Source organism: Momordica charantia (assembly GCF_013281855.1).
Source record: "Momordica charantia cultivar OHB3-1 chromosome 11 unlocalized genomic scaffold, Mcharantia_2.0 BLBB01000011.1, whole genome shotgun sequence".
In the NCBI taxonomy this organism is placed as follows: domain Eukaryota; kingdom Viridiplantae; phylum Streptophyta; class Magnoliopsida; order Cucurbitales; family Cucurbitaceae; genus Momordica; species Momordica charantia.
In genome coordinates this window covers 9111750-9138176 of record NW_028275159.1, presented here as the reverse complement: position 1 = coordinate 9138176, position 26427 = coordinate 9111750, and the positions used below count along the sequence as shown (strand labels likewise).

Below are 26427 nucleotides of genomic sequence, written 5' to 3'. Positions count from 1 at the left end.
ATCGACACCCTCGATTGTAGGGATGCGAAACCATACGACATCGATTCTGAGTTATTAAAAAAATGTTATGTCATGGAAGTACCACATACGTGAAAAGAATTGAGGAAGCATCAAGTCCAACCAACCCATATTAGTTTATTCCAGAAATCAACGTGAACAACAAGGTCGTTGAATGCTTTAAATAAAACCCCAGAGAAAAATTAATCCAGAGATTTCTTCAAACTTCCAATGTCTTAAAAGAACCGAGTTTCAACTTTTTCAGATAATTCGAAAGAAGAAACTGAGCTAGACATATAATCAGATGCAGCACGCGCATTGCCGCTGGAAGGAGCCACAGCAGCATCGGCATTACGGTGGTCGTCCTCGAGGGTGCTACCATACTCACTCTGATGACCATGAGTCAGCTGCCACAGAGCGGTTGTCATCACTCATCAGAGACCAGATCAACAGCGGATGGAGCCACCCGAGCCTGCTGCAACAACTTGATGCGAATTGTGGCCATAATCGAGAGAATGGCAGATCAAAAGCCTAAGGAATCTGGAGAGTGTTGGTCAAGTTAGAACTCGGAAGAGCCTTGGTTTGTTGTTTCCACGGGCATTTTTACATTGCTGATAAAACGTTTTTATTAAATTATCCTAAAATGACAATTCTGACATTAATTTCTACCTTCTAATGATATCCAATTTTCTGAAAGTCAAGCACCTATTTATAAAACCGATATCATTCTAATAAACTGACATTGTTTATAAAGGGTCAACTAACAATTAGTGTCCAAATTATTATAGTGAGAGTTTCAATCATCATGGATTAGCCTAGTAGACAATAAAGACTAAGCAAAAGGCTTAGAGAAAATTGGTTCAAATTACAGCAACCTCCTACCTAGTATTTAATATCCTACAAATTTTCTAAGTAGTAAGATCAGATGCTAGAATAGAATTCAATATCTTAAGAATTTGGAAGACCCTGAACTTGTAAAGTGTCTACCGTGTTGTGTAAATGAATCACATGGGTAAATTAAGGAAATATGCACTCAGAAAAGCAAAGCAAATACCTGTTCTGCCTCTGGGCAATATTCACTTTGTGAGTCCTCTGTTTTCACTTCCATGTTCTCTTTTATCAGAATCATCACTCCCCACCACGTCTCCCAACTTCTTCAAGACGCATACATTATTTTTCATTCATTCTCTCGCTTCTTCGTTGCCATATCACCTTATTTCTTTCTTTTATAATTAGAAGTTAGATCTTTGCTCCTCTATACCAAGGAGTACCCGAACTTGGGAAACCTCAAGGGTTTTTATATTAAGTTCACCAGAAGGTTCGGACTTAAGACCTCTAAACCAGTATGACCAAGAGACTCCAAGCTCTTGCTCCTTAAGGGCCCATGTCACCCTCCTTTCATTTCTCTCCTTTTAATTTCTTCTTCCCCTCCGGTTCATCATAATGCTCTCAAATTTTCTTTTCTTGCTCTTTCCGAGTTCCAGGGCTGCTTCCTTCATGGCAAGGCATTTTGCAACCCCAATAGCCTCAATTGACCTCGACAGATCCTGTTAGTCATGCACCAAGAAACAAGATCACATAAGAGAAAGTAAATGGAAAATGTAAAAAGGAAGGAGAAGAAAAAGAAATCAAATCCTATGCCTCGAGCTAACAAGGCCAGCTTTTAGTAAACATTACAGGCTCGTTTGATAATGTTCTCGTTTCTTGTTACTGTTTTTTTATTTTTAATAAAGAAAAATGAATTGCATGGTCTCAACATCTATTAAATTCAAGTATAACAAAACAATCTTTTTATTTATGTTTTGGAACAAATGGAAAATAGGAACAAGAAAGAATAAACTTGTTTTGGTGGTTTCCAAAATTTCTATACATGTTCTAAAAAAGAAGAAATAAGAAACATAGTTAGTTGCGAAATGCTTAAATTCCTTAAAAAAAAAATTGAAAACAAGAAACAAAAAACGGAAACGTTACCAAACGGACCCTACATTACACCCTATGAAAAGCTCAGGCAGAATTACCATCATCATCTCACTTCCTAACCTAGGTCCATCCCTTCAAAAACAGATGCAGAAAACATAAAGGAGCTCTGCTAGTCTAACGGTTTCATTATCTTCAAAAGATTGTGCATACGACAAATATTTGTCATCCAGGAGTCCAACACAAAAGAAACTGGAAAGTTATCCTTGATATTTTCACAAATTTGAATCATTGCATTTTCTAAGAAAAATATGTAATAAAAAAAAAAGAACGAAAAAAAAGGCAGAAAACCGTGCAATAATTATATGGAATTGGAAATGCTTGCAAGAGAACAAATCACTACACTCATTTAACAATCCACTTTCAAAGAAAATAACTAAGATATACAAAGTTTCTTTTAGAAATCAAGCTTTCATCTCGGAAAAATGAAAAAATACTAGCTTGTGATATTGTCATCGTTTTTCTGGTTCTGGAATCTGGACCCAACACAAAAATTTTGTCCATAACACGCTTAAAATTGGCTTACATCTTTGGATCTTCAGCAGGAGATGGAGATCCCCTAATAATTGATCCAATTTCCAGGTCCTTGTTAAAAATAACTTTTCCTGTAACAAGCTCTAACAAACCAGCAGCAACTCACATACCAGATATCCATTGGATGAAAAAAAAAAAAAAAGGACTAAAAAAGCTTACTCATTTCTGGGGCACGATAAAACCGACTAACAGGGTATGGGATAATTTTGTTTTTACCAGCAAACATGGCTAGCATTACCAAAATCACATAAAAGCTTCAAATTCAAAACATTTCTTCCTTCATTAACTTGAAAATTTTATCAAGCATTGTGAGAAACACAAGATCAACAACTCAATAGAATTAACACTTGACAACTTACCAGCACAGCATATCATCCACACAGCAGTTAGCTTAAGGCCAATATTATCCATCTGCATCATTCCAATTGTCATGAAGACCACTCCTCTCTATCCCAAACCATCTCCTTTGCGCTCCCTTATACAAATAGGAAACAAGAGTCGAACTGCAAAAGTTTCTCATACCATTTTACCAACTGCAGCAGGGGTTTCTCCAAAAATATCATTCCAGAAAGCAATCAAATTCTCAGCCACAAAGCTGGTTAAACTTTTAAGCTAAGCTTTTAGCAAAAAGCACAAGCAGACTAACCATCATCATCTCACTTCCCAACCTACGTCCATCCCTTCAAAAACAAGTATGCAGAGAACAAAACATTATAAATAACAAAAGCAGGTAATTAAATCATCCACCCAGAAATTGGTCCATTATTTACTCAGTATCAACCTCAAAAACAAGAATGATTATCATTGCATCCTCCCATAGGTACCTTTTCAATGAACGCAAGTGATATGTCTATTAATATACCAGAATTTCACTAATTATAGATCAATATACTTGAGAATAACACGAAGGTGCTTACTAATTCAATTCTAATTATTCGAACTTAAGTACACCTAAATCATTGTATTAAACAACTCCAAAAGTGTGTGCTTAAATACCCTTCATAATTAAGCTAAGTTAGACACCTCGCCTTGTTGTGCGTGCACTTGTCGCTTAGGTGCAACATTTTTTTTTCTTGAACAAGATACGAACTTCTCATTAAGATAATGAAAAGAAACAAAAATGTTCAAGGATACAAACTCTCGAAAGAGTGAAAATTGAAATGAAACATAAAGTAAACTAAAAACTTAAAATACTGCCATAAAAACATTCCAATTCGAGCAAATCAGACTAGGGGAATAAGATTTACATAAAGGAGATAGAGAGCTGCAACATGTTTTTAAAATGAACTATGATTAGATTAAGTAGAGGAAAATTTCAAGAAGTTTTTGGTTATCCTTTGTTCAACTTTCTTACCAGAAACACCCTCTCCCTCTTCTATAGATGTAGGGCAACATGAAAGTGCTATACTAAAGAGAAAAATAGGGAAGGTTATAAATCTACTGATGGAAAACACGGAAGACTATAAGTCTAATGATAGTAAAAAAATGTGATGCTGAGTCTGATGATGAAAAGATGTTGAGAACCTATTTTAGTGATGACTGGTTTTGTGTTTGCATTGTGACTTTGTAGTTTATTTTTATTGATTTTGTATACAAGGTGAGAACTATGTTTGTCTTCAATAGTCAATCCTTCAGACGCTTTAAATTGCATCAAACTAGAACAGTTAGGCTTCTTTAAAATATTGTTACACAAAAGCAAGATATTTTGCACAAAAGCACAAAAAAATGATCTTATAAAGAGAAAAATCATGTACCCATAATGTTGAAATACACCACTGTGCTTCTTTGTTGACAATTCTGTGCTCATTGGTGAGAATGATCTGCTAAAAAAGAATAAAAATAAAGAAAAAGTGCAAAAGGTTGGGGTAGAAGGCAGAAACTGTAGCACAAACCTCAAAAAAAATATATTAAAGGAACATAAAGTACATCGAATGAGAAGAATGATTACATTGAGGGTAAAATTGAAAGGGACTTTGGCAGCTAATGTCAGCTGATGCTCTGTCATATTTGGATCATTAATCCCTTTCCTCTTATGCATATTCCCATTAAAAGCAGGAGGATTGTACAAATTCCATGTTAACCAAGAATGCTCATGAACGCAATATGCCTGGAGAAAATGAAAAGAAATTCAAGTACAGGGATTAAGATAATTCTTTTGCAAAAAATACAAAAAGGTTACAAAAATCTCAAAAATTAAAGAGCATAATGCAAGCCAAACCTGAGATTAACAACTTGGCAAGATATACTAGTCCCTCCCATCAAGAAACATATTTTCCCTTGTGTTCACAATCAAATCAATGGTATTCCTGCTTGTTTTTTGCTTTATTTTCTTGATTGAACCTCAAGGAATTCAGTTTTTCCATGGCAACTACATAGTTCCTGCATGATTTTTGGGACTTCTCATCCAAATACCCAGGCACTAATCCTCTTTCATTCAAGTCCTTGAGAAGTACTTCACCAATAGAAACATGCGGTTCAATACTACTAATAGCAGCAACTAGAACTCTGTAGGTGGTCATGTTTGGCCAGAGACCTTTCTGTTTCATCTCTTCATAAAGATCAAGTGCAGCTATAACATCACCATTAGCACAATACTCAGAAATGAGAACATTGTAAGCAATTACATCGAGCTTCACATTACAATGCTCCATAAGGCTCTTCAAATTTTGTGCCTCTTTAAAATTGCCTTTTTTGCAGAAGCCGTGCATCAGAGTTGTAAACGTGCTAGTAGTTGGGATTTTGTGCATCCTAAGCATGCTTTGGAGAATCCACATTGCCTCATCAATTTTCCCACAATGTGCAAGCCCTCTAACCATAGCACACTCTGCAACATCATCCGAGCTAACCCCAAGCGCCACCATCTTATCTTTTAGCTCAAATACCCCCTGTATATTACCCACTCGACACATACCTTTCATAATAGTGCAATATTGTCTAAGCGTAAGGACAAAACCCTTCTCCAACATTTCAAGAATAATAACATAAGAATCTTGGGAAATCATCCTTCTAATAAGTCCATCAATAATGGCCTTTTGCGTGCCCTCATCAAGAGAAACTCTGAAGACTTTCATGTTATTAATTAAATCAATGAATTTATCCAGCTCATTCATTTCACAACACTTCCTAATGAGCATATTAAATGTCAAGTCATCAATGGTAGAACCTTCTGCAATTAACATTTTCAACATCTTAATTCCAAGTTCCAACATACCATGGTTGCAAAGTCCAAGAATAAGATAATGGTAAGTTAATCTGTTAGGTAAAAAGCCACTTCTCCTCATTTGTTTATATAACATAAAGCAAGTCATTATATTCTGTCCTCTAGCATACCCGCGTAATAATATATTAAATGTAGCCAAGTTAGGGTTTACATTTTTGTTTCTCATAGTTGAAACGAGAAAATTTGCATTAAACATTTTTCCCTTCCTTGAATATCCATCTATAATTGAATTAAGCGCAATTGAATCTAATAAGAGGCCTTTCCCCTCCATTTCCTTAAAAAGATATAGTGCAGCCTTTGAATGACCAGCCTTGAAAAGGCCATCAATCAAACAGGTGTACACAATTGAATCCAATGTTAGAACCCCTTTTTGCATGAGTCTTCCCAAGAACATGATGGCACCAACCAATTTTCCTTCCCTAATCAAACCAGCCAGAAGACTAGTGTATGTATAACTATCCGGTAGAACATTATTCTGAACCATCTCATCTAATAGGAGAATTGCTTCGAGCAAATTTCCTGACTTACTTATCCCAACAATTAATGTGTTGTATGATATAGTATCTACAGCCAACGGAATGTAATGGAGTTTCTTCATTAGTTGTTTTGCTTCCCGAAAATTCCCTCCCCTGCATAGTGCTTTCAATAGACTGCCATAGGTGAAAGGACTAGGGTGATGACCTGAACTAAGCATTTCATCAAACATTGAAAACGCCTTTAATCCATCTCCTACATTTGCATATCCATTTATGAGACAATCAAATGTAACAGAATTAGGAACAAGACCAATCCTACTCATGTGATGCAAAAATTCCTCTGCTTCAACTAGTTTTCCATTTTCACAAAGAGAAGCAACCAATGAATTACATGAGAAATTGTCAGCACTTTGTCCACTCAAATTCATAGCAGAATAAAACTTCATTGCTTCAGAAACATTTCCAGCCTTGCAAGAGTTATATATTAATGTAGAGAAAATAACATTGTTTGGGACAAGCCCTGCTCTATACATTTTAGACATAATCTCCTTTGCCTTCTTAATGTTCCTAGCTTTGCAGAATCCATTTATAAGCACTGAAAATGTTATAATATCAGGATTACCACGATCCTTACACATCTTACTTAGTAATTGAAAGGCTTCGTCAAGAAACCCATTTCGGCATAACCCATCAATCATCACTGTGTATGTAATATAATTAAGAGATGTTTTATTGATTCTGAATCTCTCAAAAATATTTCTGGCTACGTCAAACTTAGCTCGCTTGTACAGTCCATTTAAAAAAGCTCCCATAGTAACTTCATCAGGCCTCACATCATTTGCTTCCATCACATCCAAGAGCCTCAAAGCTTCTTTAAAATTGTCAATGATGCAGTGTCCATTAATTAAAATATTGTAAGTTATGAGGTTTGGTGAAAGATTGAGCTCTGTCATCTCATTGAAAACCCGAGTAGCAACCCCAATCTTTCCCTCCTTTACAAAGCCATTAATCAAAGTATTGTAAGAGACTTCATTTGGAGTTATCATCTTATTCCTCATTTTCTTCAAAACTAAATAGCCTTGTGCACTTCTGTTGTTTCTGCACAAACTATCAATAAGCATGTTGTAAGTACAAACATCTGCTTGAATTCCCTTGCATCCCATATGATGAATCAGCTTAAGTGCAGATTTAAATCTACGCATCTTACAGCACCAACTAAGCAAGGTATTATAACTAACTACGGTAGGAACATAACCATTCTTCTCCATCATTCCCAAGACATTAACAGCTTTCTTAAGCTTCCCTTGCGCACATAGAACATTCATAAGTATATTAAAACTAGAAACATTTGGACAAACTCCACTGGTACGCATTTCCTTAAAAAAAGACCAAACCAAGTGAGCTCTACAGTCCTTCACCATGGAAGCCATGATCATGTTACAAGTATAAACAGATGGCTTAAACCCACGAATGAGCATGGAAGAAAAAGTACTTACAGCCTCCCCAATCATTCCCTGCCGCAAATAAACTCTAATTAAAAGGTCAAAAACTGCTGGGTTTGAACTGCAAAGAGGGTATGTATCCATAAGAACACCAAAAAGAAAGTTCGACCCATGATTTTTCTGTGTTAGATGTTTCAGAATTGATTTAGCATAGTCGTACAACCTAGCTCGAACAAGTATATGAGTGGTAATACCTAGTATATGAGTGCGGTGATTGGGTTCCAAACCAGGCTGCTTGATGACCCACTTGAGGAATTTCAAGGCTAGAACTCCATGAATTGGTCTGAGAGAAGCCAGCTTATAGTCCATGTGGTTCAGTGACTCCCAGCGACCAACAGTGAGGATTGTGTAAATGCTCTTCTCCATTATCGGAACCTGTTTGCTACGAAATTGAATCGATGTAGAGTGAAAAGGAATTGGGAAATTTACACGGAAGCATTTGTGAGAGAATGAGATTAAATAGAGTTTGCCACGCCCCCAATTTCTCTGGAGAAATGAGAATGTCTTCACTTCTTCGGTTGCTTTTTCTGTTCTTGACACCGAGAACTTCGCTTTCCAATCATTTATTTTTAATTTCCTTTTTCTTTTCATGCCAAGATAATATTACAATTTTTTTTTCCAGGTATCCCGGTCAGCGCTTTGATAATCTTATAGGACAACCGTTTGATCCTGCATCAAGGTTTGAACCCATTTCTTCTGAGCACTTTATTATTTACATTGTCACTTATTAACTACTAGATCACATCATGATTGTTGTCTCAAATATTACAATTATAAATGATAGATCCAAAACTTTATGTTAGTGGATTGTATAAAAATAATTTGAATGCATTGATATATATTTAGTTTCTATATTTTGATATTAAATTGGTTAAGTTCTAAGTTTTTTCTTTAAAATTTCAATATTGTGTTTCAATAAGTCTCGGAACTTTAAAAACAAATTATATACCAATAAATTCTTGGACTAATAAGTTGTTGAACTCATAAAGAGAACCTCTTCTAAAAACAAGAAAAAGTAGTTTGAACTAATAAATTATTGAATTTAAGAAACGTCTTATCAATATTCATGGGTTTCCAGTATCCTCCGGCTCTGATACCATATCAATATTCATGGGATTCCGTCTCAAAATCAATTGACGATGAGAGGAGTAGCTCATGTTTATTATAAACTTATGTAAGATCCATTCTTTTATCAATGTGTCATGTCTAATAAGTCAAGGATTTATCAAAACATAAAGTTGAAAATTTAAGGATATGTTAGATGCAGAATTGAATGTTGGGAAAGCTATGAGATATTTTGTTTAAGTTTAAAAGTTTATTTTATGAATCAAATTTATAATTTATATGAATAAATTTGTTCAAATGATATAGAACCAAATTTTATGTGAATATAGAAGAAAACAGTGAAATTTGATTGCAAATCAAATTTTCTCATTTGAGAAGAATGATTTAAGGGCCTTAAACAACAAAACTAAATAATAATCTACCATCAACTAATTTTATTATATTTTAAATACGGTTTATATATTAATTTCATACAGACCAAAGTTGAGAGAGGTTCGAGCTCCCTCTGGGTGCAACATACATTCAATCCTGCAAAATGCACATGTAATTATTAAATTTATTTTATTTATACCTAAATAGTTTACCTAATCTCATAAGCTTAGAGCATCTATCTAAACAACCTTCCACTACTTGTACTAATGGGGAAGGAGAAAATTTTTTGTCTTTTAATTTCGAAAACGGTGACAGAAATTACGGTTCGCTTCCCCGCCCTGATCATTCTCTTCTTTAACTTTTCTTAATTTTCCTAAAAATTATAATTTGTCTTGCCCATTTTCCTAAAAAATGTTCTAAATGGCAAAGATATATTTATTGTAAAGATAAAAAAAAATGATACATTAAAGCTTATAGATAAGATAAAAAGCAATTTTCAAGTTTCAAAATTCGAAATAATATTACAATTGTAAACTTTAAACAAGTTTCTTATTCCTAAATGGACAAACGATTAGCAATGCTATAAATTGAGAACGTCCCCTTCCCACGATATCATCGTTCTACATCGATTTTGAAACTGATCACCCATAATTCTCAAGCTCTTCACCAATTATAGTAATGAATTGCATTGAGACAATCGATGATCAGTCATGTTCGAGTTGGGGGAAACATAAACACAGAAGGTTTATTAGCAGAGTGGATCTTGATTTTCCAATTTTCGAGTTGGTCCAAGATCAGACACTGATGGTGGTGGCAGACGAAGGTCCAACACGGCTTGCCTCAGAAAATGAGGAACAAAAATAGAAGTGTTTTTTTATTTTATTTAATCTTGCAGTTTTTATTTCTTGAATTTTGTTTGTGAAATATTCTCAACTCATAGGATTTTCCGAAGTTAATTGAAGTAAAACAAAAAATACTTGCCTACACACTTGACATTAGAAATTTTTCTCATTTTCGATGTGACGTATTTAATTTCTCACAACATAGAAATATTTAACTGCATTTGGTTTAAAAAATTTCACATTCCAAACCATATCAAAGAATTTAAATGAAATGTAAAAAGTGGAAATTCTATTGCAACGAAGAAGCAAGGAAGAACAGCGACAACCCAATCGACGATCGATTCCAAATCCCTACGTGAGCAGATACAGAACAATCAAGAAACCTCCAATCGCCGTCGCGAAATACGACGCCATCGTCGTCGTCACCGTCGAATTCAGCGACGGAGGCCCCCAATTCCACGACTCCTCCGGCGACGGCGCAGTACTTCCATCTTCCTCCGATTCACGATCGTTCATCACTCGCACCACCAATTTCTGCCCAGCCACACAATTCTCCCTCTCTCCGCTAATGAAATAGAAATCTCCGCCCCGATCCAATCTGAAAACCGCGCCGCTTCCGTTATCGAACCTCGCGATCGGATCCGCGACGGCGCAGTCTCTGTAGTCGGCGTAGTTCACCACCAGAACCGAGTCGTTTCGGTACTTGAAATCTGCGAAAACCGAACAAAAAAATTCAGACTACAGAGAACTTCCGATCAAGTAATTAAGTGTTTTCTTCCATGGATGAAGGAAGCGTTACAGAGAGTGTCTCCGACATGGAAGCGGTTCTGTGCGGCCCAAGAGTTGTAGCTCTGCGTGTAGTTTCCGGTAGGGTTCGTGTTCGTCCAGCCTCTGTCTCCGCCGACCTGAAACTGATGCGAAGATACGAGCGACGGAGCGACGAGGGCGATTGAGAGCAGAGAGAAGAGCGGAAGTAGTTCACGGACTGAAACGGAAGCCATTGATGATCAAAACGTAAGGTTTTGTTATCGGTATCTGAAGAATCGTTGAAACTAAATCTGAGAGTATATAAGAGAGAATTTTTTGAATGGCTTTTTCATGGCGGTTTGAATTGAAGATCGTGGGGAAGAAGTTTGGGGTTGATCGATGATGGTGGCACTGGAACAGTTGCTCAGCGTCTTAGGCACGTGCAGGTCACGTGCCTCTCCTCTCTCTCTGTTCTTTCACTTTTATTACTGGCGCCAGCGCGTAATTTTTTTTAAATATTTATTCTTAAATTTGGTTAATTTAAAACTTAGTGTTTATTATTAATTTAAATATTTAAAAAAAATTTACGCGCTGGCGCCAGTGTGAAACGATTATTTATTAATTTCAAAGGGTGAAACGATTATTTAAATTCCTGATGTCAAAGGGTGAAACGATTATTTATTAATTTAGATATTTTTTTCAAATTTTCTATTTTTATAATTTTTTTAGAAATATCAATTGACATTAACATTCATCGATATTTCCATTAACATCGACATTTAAAATCTTATTCATCAAATTTTCAAATTTTTACTATTAATCCAGTTAATTCACCTATTAATATAAAAAATGTAAGTTAATTTCAACATAGTTCAACTGGTTACGATAACCATCTTCCATTAACGAAAGTCGTGAATTCAAATTTTCATTGCATGCTAAAAAATATATATATAAGAAAAAGCAGTGTAAAATTTTCAAAAATTCATTAGTTTTAATAAAATCAAACTTTGATCATTGAATAACTAGTCAAAATCTCACGAGTTTTGAAGAGAAAAAAAAATATATATATATATAAAAGGTTGGAAATAATTAAACCGATGCCTAAAATATAAATTGGTATTCAAATATTATTTTCGTCCAACCAAATATCATTTGAAATGTATTTTTAGTAAATTAAAAAGCATCGACTTTCTATTCTAGAAGTTGTGCCAAAATAAATTAATTTGAGGTAATATAAGGGTTTGCAAATACTATAGTGATCTTTGTTTTTCTTTTTATACATTTTAGGATAAAAGGAGTACGAAAACAGTCATAATTCATTTCCAAAAATAGAACTAAAAAAGAATCATGATCGGGTAAATACGCCAGATATGTTGAAAAATATTTTACCTCTTTTTTACTCTATGGTCTATAGGGGTGGTTTGTTCATTTTACAATATTTAAGAGTAATTGCAACAATTTTATAAATTTAGAGACGTTAGTCAATAAAATTGAAAATTTGATGGCGTGATGGTAACAACTCGACTGTTTGGTTCAAGGTTTAAAAAAGTAACATGGGATATAATCACGTGCTTAGGAATCAAATATGTCTTTGGCGGTATGTCTAGGATTAAGATATCTGAAATTAAGATGTTTGAAAATAAATTATATATATGTTTATTTTGTCTAATTACTCTAGAAAAATGTATTTTATGCGATAACAAATTAAATTTAATTCAAAAAATAAATAATATAAATTAAATTATTTTAAGTTATAAATTATTTTATATTAGCATTATATAGTACAATGATCAATTTAACAATTAATAGTAAATTTTACTTAACTAAAATTCAATATTTTACCTGCTTAGCAAAATGATTTCTCTGTACAAGGCTTTAAAATTAATAAAAATTAACTTCCAATAATTAATTAACATTAAATAATTTATCTTTATTAAGTTAAAATTTATTTTTTTCAATGATGTTTTAATTTAAGTTTCACTTATTAATAAATATATCTAAATATAACAATCAATTTTAATAATTATCATTTGATGTGTTAAACAAAATTAATCATTTTTTATCTTATTAATTGTACCAATTTATTATATTTTTTATGAAGGAAAATAATTAACTTGTTACAATGAATAATTAATTTAGTACATTATTGGTAAAATTTTAATGTTGTTTTTTTAATTAATTCTAATACAATAAAGTAAATAATTGCATTTAAACAAATAATTTTTTAAAAAAAGGAGTGACACAAAATCCGAACAAATCCATGAAAATTGGAGGAAAGAAAGCTCGGGTCGGGCCCATACCTAAACTCCCAACCAAACCGCTTGTGGCAATTTAGGGTTGGTTTTTGCAATTTTTTCAAAATATAAAGTTAATTAGAAGTGTACGAGTAGGGGGAAGGGTGATGTGATGAAGATCTGCAGGTTGGAAATCAACGGCCAAGATATTCTCAGAATTCAGAGGTGGGCTTCCATTTTGATGACCTGAAAGTGGCATCACGCGCGACTGGAATCGCCTGTCTCAGGTCGAAATTTTGGGGAATAAGACGGTTTGTGGGCCCACCTCGACCTGCAGTAGCCGGTCACCATCTTCCCCTGTTAATGGTGAAAGTGAAAGGTTTGTGGAATCTATTCATTTTACAAAAATTCCAACTCATCAATAAACAAATTCATAATATATCATTTTCGGATCTTAATTTCATGGAAATATCGATAAATATATTGATAAAATGGATGTTTTTTAAAATATTTAAATTGTCAAATAAACAACTCATTCTTTCTGAACAAATTTAAAATGATTAATATTTTATTGATATTTTTAATATTTTGTTGTTTTTTTTCACAATATTATAGAAATATCGATTTACCCTCCCTGTTAGACGTTGAATCTAGACATACATGAAATTGTTTACATGTTGACGGATATTTAATACCTTACCCCCAATTATGCAAATACATATCCATGGTACATGTAATTGTATTAACAAAAATCATTTCTTATATATATAATATCAAAAATTTTAAACCAATCTAATTTTTCAAAAATAAACTTTATTTATTACCAAAACACCTACAGATTTTTTTTTAGTAATTCAAAGTAACACTTTTTTCAAAAGTCAATCTTATCACCTTAAAAGGAAGAATAAGCATCTTAACGGTTGAGTTAGGCTCACGTTCACCGCTATAAATATATTCAAGGTTCAAAATTTATAGACTAAATTTATAATTTAACATTAACTATTTCAATCTCGAGTTTTTGTCAATACCAATAATAATGTTTAACTCATAAATGATCTATTGGCATTTTCATAAAATCTTATTATCAAAATTTTAAAAATGTCAACATTAAATATAGATTCGAAAAATATATATATATATATATATATATATATATGCAAGTTCTTGGTTGTTTCATCATTTGGTTTAGAAATTTACACACGAAACCACTGCTTCATTGGTTGAATTGTTTTTTTAATTCACCACTTGATTTAATTGTGTCATTATTCTGGATTTCATCAGACAGACGTCTAAATTCCTACGTTTATTTTATAATAATGTAAAATATTCGGATATTTTAAGATATCTAGATATCCATACAAGAATCAACTAAAGAGTTTTTTATGACATCTTGAAACATGAGTATAGATTTGAACATTTTTTCATTATATTTTTGCGTTTCTTTGTTCTTTTATTATTATTTTTTTATAATTAAAATAAATCAACGTAAACTAAATTAATCAAGGAATAAAATAATAAAGGAAGAAACACACATAAAAGTAAATATATCAATGAATCTTCGTGAGGGTCTTTTTGGAACAATATATAATTCTTACCTTTCTAAATATAAATCCTATAAAACAAACACAATCATTCAAATATTTTCGCACATCATTATAAATTTTTCTACCAAACATACCTAATATATCAGACTTCTAAATTTCTAAGCATCTAATTTCAAACACGTCATATATTTAAAATTCTGAAAAACAGACGGCCCTGCTTAGAAGTAGCTATTAAAAAAAATTTGGTTGATATTTCATGTAAACAATTCAACCATTGGCCATTGACTTGTCCCTCTCTTCTATAAATTACAAACAAGTGTCTTAGTTGTTATCTTCACCACAAACCTCTCTCTCTCTCTCTCTCTCTCATTTTGAGATTATTATGCTGCCATGGGAAACCTATTTGAAGGTATTGTTTTGTTGTTTTTCTTTTCTTTTTTTTTTTTTTGATAGATATCTCCTTGCATGAACTTGCCCATCTCCATGAATACCTCATGGAAAAAAATGAACTTTTGAAAACCATTTTTCTTTTATTGGTTTTGAAAAAAGATTAAAATCATTATTGCTTTGGATCATACGCTCAAAACAAAAGATTGTCATATCCAAATACTATTTCTTCAATATGTATAGTGAATTAATAGCAAAGGTAAATATATTAAACAAAACGGAGGACGTTACAATTCGAGATCAAGGCACAACATCCAAAGGGCAAATCAGGATATATAATATGATATATATATCATAACTAGTATGAAGCAAAGTCGAATCTTCTGTTTATACATCCCTCTCTTGTTAAACTAAAATTTCAACAAGTCGAAGAGAAAAATGTAAAAAATTAAAAAAAGAAAGAAAAAATTTCGTCTCAAAATTTTATTAGTGGTAAACATAAAAATGAGTACTGACCGATAAACACCTTAGTATCGAAATGACGTAATATGCATGAATGAATAATTTTAGCCTTATTTTTAAAGACATTGTAATTTATATGCATATTTATTTTGAATGGCAAATTGCAGCTTAAAGAATGGTGAAATTTGAAGAGGGTGAAGGAAAATTGGAAAGTGTGTCATTGTTGACAGAAGAGAGAGAGCACAACCCAAGCATTGGCTTAAGAGATCTGCTTTGCCTTTATTGGGAGTGTGCTCTCTCTTCTTCTGTCAGCTTCTCAAATTCCTCCATTTTTTCTTTCAAATCCCATCTCAATGCTAAGGCTGTGAGCTCAAAGTTGATGTCAATGGCGATATCGAAAATAAAAAATATCGATTTCGATCGAATCGAGTTGGTTGTCAATGAATTTGAAGAATATGAGAGTGATCAATTCGATGCCATATGACTAAGGTTTACATCCTATTTAAGTTCCTAAACATTCAACGGTCTTATTTTATTGTGATATTTGGACTTTCAAGTTTGTTCTATTTTGATTTTAAAATTGATAACCTAAATTCAAATAGGTGTATTAGCGCGTTAATGTGAGTACGTAACCAAACCACATACGTTGAAGGTGAGTATTTTATTAGAAGATATTATGCGAAAAAAAAATAATATAGCGAGAACTAACTTTTTGAAAGTGGTTGAACGATTATTTTTTAAAGCTCAAAGAACCATAATAAAACAACTTTCAAAGTTAAAAGAAACAATAATTTTGGTTTTTAGACAAGGCATAACTAAAATTTGGCAATGGAATTCAACTTTCAAATATCTTTCATATTATATTTTGATATATAAATACAAATATCATTACAAAGTCTTAATATAGAAAATCAAAATGAATATAAATGAAGCCAAAATAATATGAAATTTTTTGTCTATTCCAACATTTAGATTGAAAAGTTCTCTACCTTATCTGGAGTGATCCACAAACATGTAAACGAGCTTTTATGCCCTTCAAAATCAAGCACGACAATGTCCAATTTTATAGGATAAAATATACTTTGAAATAACTCTATTTAAGCCAAACCAAGTATAACTCAAATGGTTAAGATACTTATCTCATGAGTTCGAATCCCACCTCCATATATTGTATATCGGTGTATTAAATTTTCATCGACATTCATATGCCTATATATTTGACATCAATACGAGGGGTGATTCGATATTTCCATTGTAGCATACAATGTATTAGAAAACATCAACGAAACATCACTAATAACAAGAATTTTAAAACATCGACGTTTAAAACTAAAATGAGCTTGTCAAGTTTTATTCATCATGGTTCATTTTTATCATTAAAATTTTGATGGCACAAATAACTTTCTTCTGATTAAACTGAATACATCTTCAGCTGGGAATATTGCAAATTCTTTTTTTTTTTCAGTTTCTACTGTTCATTTGCAATGTCTTCATATAATTTGTGGTTATTTTCCCTTTTTCTTTAGGGCAAACATTTTTCTTGAGGCAATGGCCTTTATCATGAGGAAAAAGAAAAGGCAATGATCCCACGGACCAAGAACAAGATTAAACACAAATCCAATTTCAGCTGCATACTAAATACTTATCAATTTAGAATCCATTTGACAGTATTTTCATTTCTTGTTTTTGTTTCCTCTTTTTAATAAAGAAAAGAAGAAATGCATGACCTCAACACTCATACATTAAAGCATGATAAAACAATATATTTATTTATGTTTTAGAACAAATTAGAAACAAGAACCAGAAAGGATAAATTTGTTTTTGTTGTTTGCAGGATTTCTATACAAGTTTAAAAACAGTTTCTAAAAAATAAAAAATAAGAAATATAAATAGTTGTCAAATACTTAGATTTCTTAATAAAATTGGAAACGAGAAATAAAAAACAGGAACGTTATCAAACAGGCCGCCCTCACCAATCCACATCCAAAGTTTGTTCAGTTATAGAAGCACATTTTTTCCATAACATAACCAAAATATGTCTCTTCAAGTTGGAACAATTTCATCTACACTTTCATCTTCATTAGAACAATATAATAAAAATAAATTGTACACAGAGAAGTTGTGTTAGGAACTACTGCTTTACACCTACATATTGGCAGGTTACATTCTGCTTCCTACAGGACTACACTAAATCCTCCCCCCACCACCCCAAAGCAATATAGGAGGAAGTCTACAGTTAACACCAAGAGTTTCCTACTGCCCTTTTTTCCGACTTTCTCGTTGTTGAGGTGTCAGTCGCAAGGGGGTTCTTGGAACGGGTTTTCATTAGTTTATTTTGGTTCTAAGAAGCTTTGAGCCAACATATAAAGCTGCCTAGTTGTACAATAATCAATCATCTCAATTTAGCTATTCAGGATGTAGAGTAGCAAGAAACTAATCACCTGATCGGCATTTTCCTGGTGAAATTATTCAGCAAAATCTGCCACAAAATATAGCACTCCATCATTTCAATCTCAAAGACTAAATTTCATGGCATTATTATAGGGACTGCACAAATCCTGAATCGAAAATGAAAACAACGATCGATTTGTTAAACAAATGAGCAGGCCTTGAGTTGATGGGACTTCCTTATTGACCATTTCCAAAACTCAGACATCTGAAAGTTCTCTCTAGTAGTTAGCAAAATATCTGATAGACCTCACAAATGTTTTCTAAAAGGGAAGGATAGGGAAAGCAATCTGTTCTGGCAAATGTGCAAATAATTATGGCTCAAAGATTTGCGCAAATACCAAAGTCTTACATTATACAGATATACCTACTCTACTAACATTGATCCTCAAACACCAAGAACGCCCAAACAAGTGAGGTTACTATTGATTTATGGACAAAAAATATGATAAATGATAAATAATGATACAAAGTTCGGGTAAGAAAAAACATGTTTTAATAGAAACATACCTAACCAAGTCTCTTGTACTCAGGGAAATGTTTGGGTTGCAGATTAAATCTATCCACATTTTGTGAAGGTTCAGACTATTTAAGCTGATGTTGTCGAGGCAGGAGAACTGGCAAGACAGTTATGGTAAGTTTATTTTTATTTAATATAAAGCAGAAGCTGCAACCATCTTTATACGTTAATTTATCACCTTCAGCTATGTCGCAAAAACTTTTCGGTGGAAAGATAATTTCTGGATTCAATTTTTGCTGGGAAGCAAAAAGGACAGCTAAGTGATCCTTGCTGCATAAGGAAGTAAGAAGATATTAGTTCTCACCAAGAAAAATGGCAAACTTGAACTGGTCCTTACAAGTATCTTTGACAAAAAGATGTTAACAAGAAACAAACTTGTCATTGATGGATGAAAAGAAAAAAAAAAGTTCAAGAATACAAACTTCGAATTAGAGTGCAAAGGACAAGCAACCAAACCAAAAAAGAAAATTCTCAAAAAATTACAATCCACACAAGCTAAGACCAAAACCAACAAAATGATAGACTATAGCACAAAGGACGAAGCTGTGGCAGAAGAAAACCAAAATGTACTCAATTGCATTAATGGAGTTTGAATCGCATTTGTTTCCTTATTTGAAAACATCAGATTAAGGTACACACCTGGCCCATGAAGGAACAAATTTATTATTTTGTATGCCGTCATCATCCTCTTCTTCATCTTCATCATCTGAAGCTTTGTAAGGAGAAATCTGATATGATTGTTCTTGACTTGTTTCGGAGACCCTATTTTCTATCACATTCTTAGGTGCCTAAAGAAGATCAATAGTTTCATCACGAGGCAGTTAAAATTAAAAAATTTAAGAAATGGTTGCCAAGGTTTTACAGTCATATGAAGCTCAAAAACAGGAAAAGATATCCTCCCAAAATGATCAGTAATCTTCTTTCACCATGATGTTAAAGTCTACCAATAAATTAGACTTGCTCATACCAAACATCTAGAAGTGTATTACAGTCATAAAAATCCTATTCCATTTTGCTCAACCCAAGCCAAGAAAGATTTATCATTATTTTGCCAACAAATTCTAGCTAAGCTACCAAATACTCAGGCAGTTATCGTACAGCTATAGGTAGAACTTAGAAGTAGGACAAAAGAGACCAGCACAATTGAAGTAGCACTACAATTAGGGTGGAAAACAGTTTTTCTTTTATGTATTCTAATTCAAAAGTTTAATAATATAAATTATTTTCTTTCTCAATGATAAGCTATATATGATATAGTCAAGCGCTAGATAAAGTTCATTACTAATTAGTGTCTTAAAGTTCTTAGTTCAACTACATTTCCTAGTTCAAGTCATATTTCCTCTTCAAAGTCCCACAGAATTTCTAAATGAACTATAATTATTTTTCTTTGAATACATCCATGTACAGAATACAGCAAGATCACTAAAACTTTAATATCTAGGAAATAAATCCTGTATTGTGGAAGCCTAAGGTGTTACGCATTCAATATTCTGTACTTACTTTTCCAATCGCTTTCATGTTTCCATCTGAAAAAAAATATCCCACGACTTGCTTTCCAATTCCAACAACCAACTTCATCTAGAAGCCCAAAATCTTTCAAATATAGGACTAAAATTACCACAAAAAGGTTTGAATGTGGTGCCCTTCATCTATTATCCCCAAAAAAATCATGATATTTTCAGGTAAAAGACTGGGGGGAAAATAGACGGTTACTTGCTTTTCATTCCTATCATGGAAATATAACATTTCACTCTAAATGATGTGACTAAATTTTGGAAATTTGCACTCATAAAAGCACTTTACCTCTACCTCTGCCTCTGGGCAATATACACTTGTTTGAGAGTCCTCCACAACAAAGCTTGCTCTTCCAGCACCGCTTATAGAACTAGTCTTGGACTCAGTCACTGACAGTTTGTCAAAGTTTTCAGGTCCACTTTCTTTCTCCAGTTTTTCAGTCGCATCCTTACATCCCTTTTTGTCACGCGGTTTTTGGTCCTACAGAAGAATTATAAGCCATTGTTACCCTTCAGATCCCAATGGGCTTAAGGAAAGTTCAAACGTTGTAGCATACAAAATCTTACATTGGCTTGGGGTTTCGCTTCCTTATTATCTTTATCAGATCGTAACTTCCCACCATGTTCTCGTAATCGTCTCCTAACTTCTTCAACACGCATTCTTTTTCTTTCTTTATCCTTCCTCTCTTCTTCTTCCCTCTGTCTTTTCTTTGCTGCCATATCAGCCTCCTTTTTCTTCCTTTCTTCCTCTTTCTTCTTTCGCTCTTCTTCTTTCTTCTTTTTCTCCAATTCAACCTGCTTTAAATTTTCCTGCTCCATTCTTGCTCTTTCAAGTTTAAGGGCTTCTTTCTTCATTTGACGTTCATTTTCTTTCTTTTCTGCAAGGCGTTTTGCAGCCTCAGCAGCCTCAATGGCCTTCACCTTAATATCTCTCTTTCCTACAGGAATGCACAATAGGTAAATTACAATTCGGTACAATACTCTGATCATCAAATACACACAGTTCAAACTGAATACTAAAAGATAATAGATAAAGTTGAATGCCTCACCAAAATCAAATTCTGATAGGCTGCCAGCTTGTTTAACACACAAGGAGGCAAAAGAAAAATACGAGCACACAGGTTATGGAATAGAATTAGTTGGCTATTAGCAGCTAGGGGTGACTTGGTCTTTTAATTTGCAAGATTCTGCTACTAATAAATCTGTCAGGGAGCATGTGCCTAGTGGAAGGAAGAGAACAGAAGAATAAGAAACTGGAGCAGTAAGGGGCATGGTATTGGTTGGAGAGCCTATGACTCTTCAATTAGTTGTTGCATTCTCATACATTCCATCTAAAAACATCGTTCTTTGTCAACTCAGTAGCTAGTAGTAGGGGTATATCAAATTCCTCAGATATTTTTACATGTCAATATCCAAGAAATGTTTAAGGTTCATACATAATCAATTGGTGTTAATATTTGAATACTAGGCATAGTTAAAAGAAAAACATACCTTTTAAAATAGCTGCCGCTTCTCTTTGTTGGACAAGAGGAATAAAAGAAGTAATGTTGGACACAATATTTTTATGCCTGGATTCCTTTCCAGAGAATCTTGGACCTTCCTTTTTGAGATTTTCTTTGCAGGATAAGTCTGACCTGCTAAACCTATTATAAGATGATCTGGTGACTCTCTTAGCTCCGTTTGCTCCTGGCAAGATTTCATGATTCACGGCCTCGTTCAAATATTTCCTCTTGCTGTTTTTCTCATTTGCAATATTATCTTTGGTTCTATTATGAGTCCCTGTGTTGCTGAATTCTGGGTTTAAAGATTCTAAACTCCATCTATCAGCAACAGTTGCAGCTTCAGTCACTGTTACCTGAAGGTTTGCATTTTCTGTAATGTCAACCAGAGGTAATCGCTTTTTTGATCCCACATCCTTGGCAAATTCATCAACAATCTCATCTGCATTCTCAGATTCTTCATTAATGCAAGGAAGCTCTATGCTTTGGCAGCTTCGTTTCCCAGAACTGGAATAATTTAATGAATTTCTATCCAAGAACTTACCAAATGGAGACGCAAATGGCTTCCCGACATCGCTAGCTGAATGACTGCTAAAGCTTTGCAGGCAATCCGAAAAAGACCTGCCATGAGGAGAGTAGTTAACTTCCCCATTCAAAAAGTTACTACCATCAATCAGTAGTTTATTTTGATCATTCGTCAGGTTAGTCTCCAAGTCCCTGCTCTCTAGAAGACCATTAGGAAGAGAATGGTCCAAATCTGTTACCTTGTTCAACTTAAAATTTTCTGAAGATGAGGATAATGGGCTATTTATACAAGCAGATTTACAAAGTTTCTCTAAGATGCTAGCACGTTCTATCATACACTTTGAAAGATTTAATTTGTCAAAGTTGATTCTGCCAACAGAAATGCATGGCTGTTCATCTTCAGCCTGCATTAGGAACCCCTCTAATGCAGGCATATCCTTCTCTGCACTAGGATAATGAGAAGTTTGAATATAGGGAGTAATAAGCGAGCAAGAAGTAAGTTTTCCATTTTCCCCTTCTCCTTCAGTTTTCCCAGTATCAACAGGAGTTTTGTTATCTCCAAACTGAAATTTTTCTTTTCGATCAAAACTTTGGCTCTCTAGCATAACATTTTGCACTGTTGTGCCTCTGTTATTGCTCCCGAACCTAGAGAGATCCTGTCAGTCATAGACCAAGAAACACGATCATGTAAGAGAAGTAAATAGAAAAGGTAAAAAGGAAGGAGAAGAAAGGCAATCAAATCCTCTGCCTAGAAGTTTGCAAGAAACTGATAAGGCTAGCTTTTAGTGAACATTGCACCCTATGAGAAGCAAGCACGAGCAGAATTACTACCGTCATCTCGCATCCTAGCCTAGGTCCATTATTTCAAAAACAGTATGCAGAAAAGAACATATTGAAAAGAACAAAAGCAAGTAAATCGTCCACCCTGAAATTTGTTATGAACTGATGGGCCATTATTTAGTAAGTGTCAACCTCAAAAAGAAACAAAAAGGGAGAACTAGAAGAATTATCATCACATTCTTCAATAGGTACTTTTCAATAAATGTAAGTGATACGAAATGTATATTTTATATATCATATGCTTCAAGCCTTCGTTTTTTTCTTTCTTTCCACCCAGCAATTAAGCCATAAAAGATTATTGCGCTTAACACATTTAAAAACACTGACTAGACTAAATCTTCCGTTCTAAACAATACCTCTTTGACTGTACGAGTGGGTGATGATTTAGACCCCTGCATTACGTGAGCCTCCTTTTCAAAGTGCAATATTTCAACAGGGATAATACTCGCATTTGGTTGTCGGTAACCTTCTTCGGAAAATGAGAATCGTTGAAATTCAAGGACGGGATTTTCATTGTCAAATTCATGCATCAATTTTTGATCTATGGTACTCCTGTTGATGATTTGAAGTTTATTGCTCCTCAAGCCTAAAGATTCAGGACTACCATTCCTCAGTTGGAACTCAACCTTACTCTGCTTATTATGAGGACTAGATGCCTTCAAACCTGAGCTGAAAACTTTTAACTCTGTCGATTTTTCTGCAGTCTGGCACTCAGTTGATATGTAATCATGGTTACCATTGAAGTCACCAGTGCAGCCCTCAAAGGAATCTGAATCTTCATACTGAGACATGCCTGAATTTTTCAGTTTCTGCTCCAAATTACCATCCCTTTCACCGGTGGAAGCAACACAAGGAGTCATGACCATGAGATCTCTAGCCGGTTCTGTGTCTCTTATCCGAACAGATGCATTATCTGTATCCACTAGTGGGATTTTAACTACATTTTCATGAGAAAACTGCAAATTTGAAACTCCATCTTTCAAAGATATATTTTGTTCAGCAGGTTCATCACTTTGCAGCAAAGGACAAGCAGCTACTTTTTCATAATCTTGCAGTGATTTGTCAGCAGACGGAAGAGCATTTTCACTTGAATATTCTCTCACTTCACATCTCTTCTCACTATGAAATTCAGATACACCTATACAAGATTCGTTTTCCTTTACTGAGTCTACCTGAATCTGTGGCAAATGCATGTGAAGGGATGAATTGCATGTTTCCTTTTCATTAACAGCCCTCTTGTCATCCAGAAAAGTGGACTTCTTATCTGATGCTTTCTCCTCCCTTACTTCCATTACTGGTGCACTGGAAATTTTATCTGGACCAGACTGTTCAGGGGTCCTGCAGTCTCCTAATCCTTCTTCACGGCGTTCAATATTGCTAGAAGAAGGTTTAGACGACTCCAACTGCTCACTCACTTGATCAGAATGTCGTTTTGAACTTCCAATAGGACATAAACTTCCATCTTCAGAGGAAAAGCATGGAGAATTATCCTCGTCAAGGGAGCTATGTTGCATCCCAGCCTGTTGAGAATTATCAAAATTATACTCCTGACTCCCGAAATTTCCTAATATTGCTTCTTCACAGCACTCCATATTGTCAGAAGAAGATTTAGATAAGTCCAATTGCTCTTCCACTTGATCAGAATGCACTTTTGAACTTCCATTGGGACATAATCTTCCATCTTCAGAGTAAATGTATGAAGAATTATCCACATCCCGGGGGCAGTATTTGGACCTAGACTGTTGGGCATTATCAAAATTACATTCCTGGCTCCTACAATGTCCTAATATTGTTTCTTTGCAGCTTTCAACGTTGCTAGAAGAAGGTTTAGACAAGTCCAATGATCTTCCATCTCCAGAGTCAATGTATGATGAATCGTTCACATCCAGGGAGCTGTGGTGTGATCCAGACTGTTGAGCATTATCAAGGTTATACTCCTGGCTGCCAGAAGGTTTAGACAAGTCCAATTGCTCATCCACTTGATCAGAATGCAGTTTTGAACTTCCAACAGGACATGCTCTTCCATCTTCAGGGGAAGTGCATGAAGATTTATCCACGTCCGAAGAGCTATATTGCAACCCAGACTGTTCAGCATTACCAAAATTATATTCCTGGCTCCTGCAATATCCCGACGCTTCTTCACAGTATTTAATCTTCCCAGAAGAAGGTTTGGGAGAGTCGAATTGCTCAGTATCTTGATCAGACTTTCGTGTTGAACCTCCAGCTAGACATAACCCTCCATCTTCAGAGGAAATGTTTACAGAATTATCCACATGAATATGGCTACTTTGCAACCCAGAGTTTCCAACTATTGTAATTTTATTAGAGCAAATAGAGATATCCTTCTGTTCGCCACAAACATTAGCTTCTTCTCCTACAGAACCAATTCCCTTACAGCTACTAGAAGGCTTTGCCAACTCTGATTCATCTTCGTGACCCGAATGCAGCAAACTAATAGCAGATCCCGCAATCCCACCAGCAACGGAACCATTCTTGTTCTGACACCGGGATTGGCATCTATCAGATTTCACACTATTGCGTAACTCTAAAGCCCTTTGCCTAGATTTAGACCTATGTAGCCGTGCCAATGACAGAGTAGGATCTTGGTGATTTTCTGAAACTACACCTCGTCGAGCTTGAGGTGAAACAGGACTCATCTCAGTATGAGTGGCGCCATTTGAGGCACATCCAGCGTCATTTATGTCGCATGGGGGTAAAACTGACAGCCTAATTCCTGCTTCAAAACCATCGTTTAAAGAACCAGCTTCTTCACTCAACCTGGCCTGCAACTCCTCCCTAATGTCTGCAACCGATACCTCGTTCAAACTAGAATGATGGGTCTCAAGCGGAGAACGCGGAAATTCAACTTCAGAAATTAAATCCTTGTTCGCTTCTGCAACTACGAGAAACCAATTGAGCACAAAAACGTTGTGAAGGGGGAAAATATTTGGTTTAATATCCCTAAGTGACCATGTAGCATAAGAAATGGAAATCTGCGGAATTACCTTCGAAATGCGAAATGCGGGAGTGAAGAAAAGTGGAGTGCAGCCAAGGCGGAGGAACAATTCCATCGATAACGAGCTTGGACGCGAGGTGCTGGTCAAAGAGATCGGTCTGGTGCTTGGCTTGGTCGATGATCCACTTCTTCCTCTCGAAGATCTGCACGAACAGCTTCTCCATCGCCGCCATGCCTCACAGAATGGCCATGAAGATAGAAACGAAGTGGTGAAGTAACGGAGAGGAAGAAGATTTGGGTTTCAATGGGGAAGAACTGAGAGAAGATTTGAGTTTCAGTGGGGGTTTTCCGACGAGGAAGATGGGAATTCGCGAGTAGCGGGGCGAGTGAATTCAAATTTTGGGACAGAGTCGTAAATTCGAAAGAAGTTTGTTTTATACGAAATAATAATAACATACCTAAAATATTATTTTTGTTCGTTTTAGTCAATCTATTCCCAGTTTTTGTTCATCGTAGTCGATGCTGATTTTGATTCCTATAATTAAGCAACCATTTTGATTCCCTATTTACAAAATTTTAAATTAAATTGCATAACGAAAACTTTTTAACGTAAAATTATCATTACATCTATATCTAAATCTATAATCTGTAAAAACATTTTTTTGACTATTCTATTCACTTATCAATTTTTTAATTTACTAAGAATGTTATCTTTTATTTTAAATAATTTTAACTAATAAAAACATAAAAGTTATGAATATGAAAA

At 34.5% G+C, this 26427-nt stretch overlaps 3 protein-coding genes and 1 long non-coding RNA gene across 15 annotated transcripts; 1 reads left to right on the top strand and 3 right to left on the bottom strand.

Annotated features, from left to right (window-relative positions):
- Positions 1-112: 112 nt before the first annotated feature.
- LOC111010425 (PPR superfamily protein) lies at positions 113-8214 on the bottom strand. 7 transcript variants are annotated; one of them, XM_022283842.2, is made up of 7 exons: positions 4727-8214; positions 4457-4615; positions 4263-4328; positions 2868-3188; positions 2501-2591; positions 1052-1544; positions 113-537 (listed from the first exon to the last, which is right to left on the bottom strand). In XM_022283842.2, the coding sequence occupies exon 1, from the start codon at positions 8070-8072 to the stop codon at positions 4803-4805; it is 3270 nt and encodes a 1089-aa protein (XP_022139534.1). In that variant the 5' UTR covers positions 8073-8214; the 3' UTR covers positions 113-537; positions 1052-1544; positions 2501-2591; positions 2868-3188; positions 4263-4328; positions 4457-4615; positions 4727-4802. The 7 variants fall into 7 exon arrangements, 6 of the variants coding, with proteins under 6 accessions (XP_022139534.1, XP_087976025.1, XP_022139537.1 ...); XM_088119899.1 differs by having other exon boundaries at positions 2501-2579; XM_022283845.2 differs by lacking the exon at positions 2501-2591 and having other exon boundaries at positions 4727-7767; positions 7901-8041.
- Positions 8215-10252: 2038 nt separating this feature from the next.
- LOC111010506 (mavicyanin) lies at positions 10253-11228 on the bottom strand. The gene is made up of 2 exons (XM_022283965.2): positions 10785-11228; positions 10253-10695 (listed from the first exon to the last, which is right to left on the bottom strand). Exons 1-2 carry the CDS (start codon positions 10984-10986, stop codon positions 10337-10339), a joined length of 561 nt encoding a protein of 186 aa, XP_022139657.1. The 5' UTR covers positions 10987-11228; the 3' UTR covers positions 10253-10336.
- A 3620-nt stretch (positions 11229-14848) lies between these two features.
- LOC111010561 (uncharacterized) lies at positions 14849-17094 on the top strand. 2 transcript variants are annotated; one of them, XR_015789006.1, is made up of 3 exons: positions 14849-14919; positions 15527-15848; positions 16886-17094. It is a non-coding gene; the product is annotated as an uncharacterized LOC111010561 (long non-coding RNA). The 2 variants fall into 2 exon arrangements; XR_002601363.2 differs by lacking the exon at positions 16886-17094 and having other exon boundaries at positions 15527-15925.
- Positions 17095-17357: 263 nt separating this feature from the next.
- WYR (inner centromere protein, ARK-binding region protein) lies at positions 17358-26065 on the bottom strand. 5 transcript variants are annotated; one of them, XM_022283853.2, is made up of 9 exons: positions 25711-26065; positions 23062-25604; positions 21333-22521; positions 20409-20779; positions 20131-20322; positions 18967-19115; positions 18506-18597; positions 18318-18424; positions 17358-17838 (listed from the first exon to the last, which is right to left on the bottom strand). In XM_022283853.2, exons 1-8 carry the CDS (start codon positions 25892-25894, stop codon positions 18393-18395), a joined length of 4752 nt encoding a protein of 1583 aa, XP_022139545.1. In that variant the 5' UTR covers positions 25895-26065; the 3' UTR covers positions 17358-17838; positions 18318-18392. The 5 variants fall into 5 exon arrangements, with proteins under 5 accessions (XP_022139545.1, XP_022139547.1, XP_022139546.1 ...); XM_022283855.2 differs by having other exon boundaries at positions 20137-20322; XM_022283854.2 differs by having other exon boundaries at positions 23062-25598.
- Positions 26066-26427: the final 362 nt, after the last annotated feature.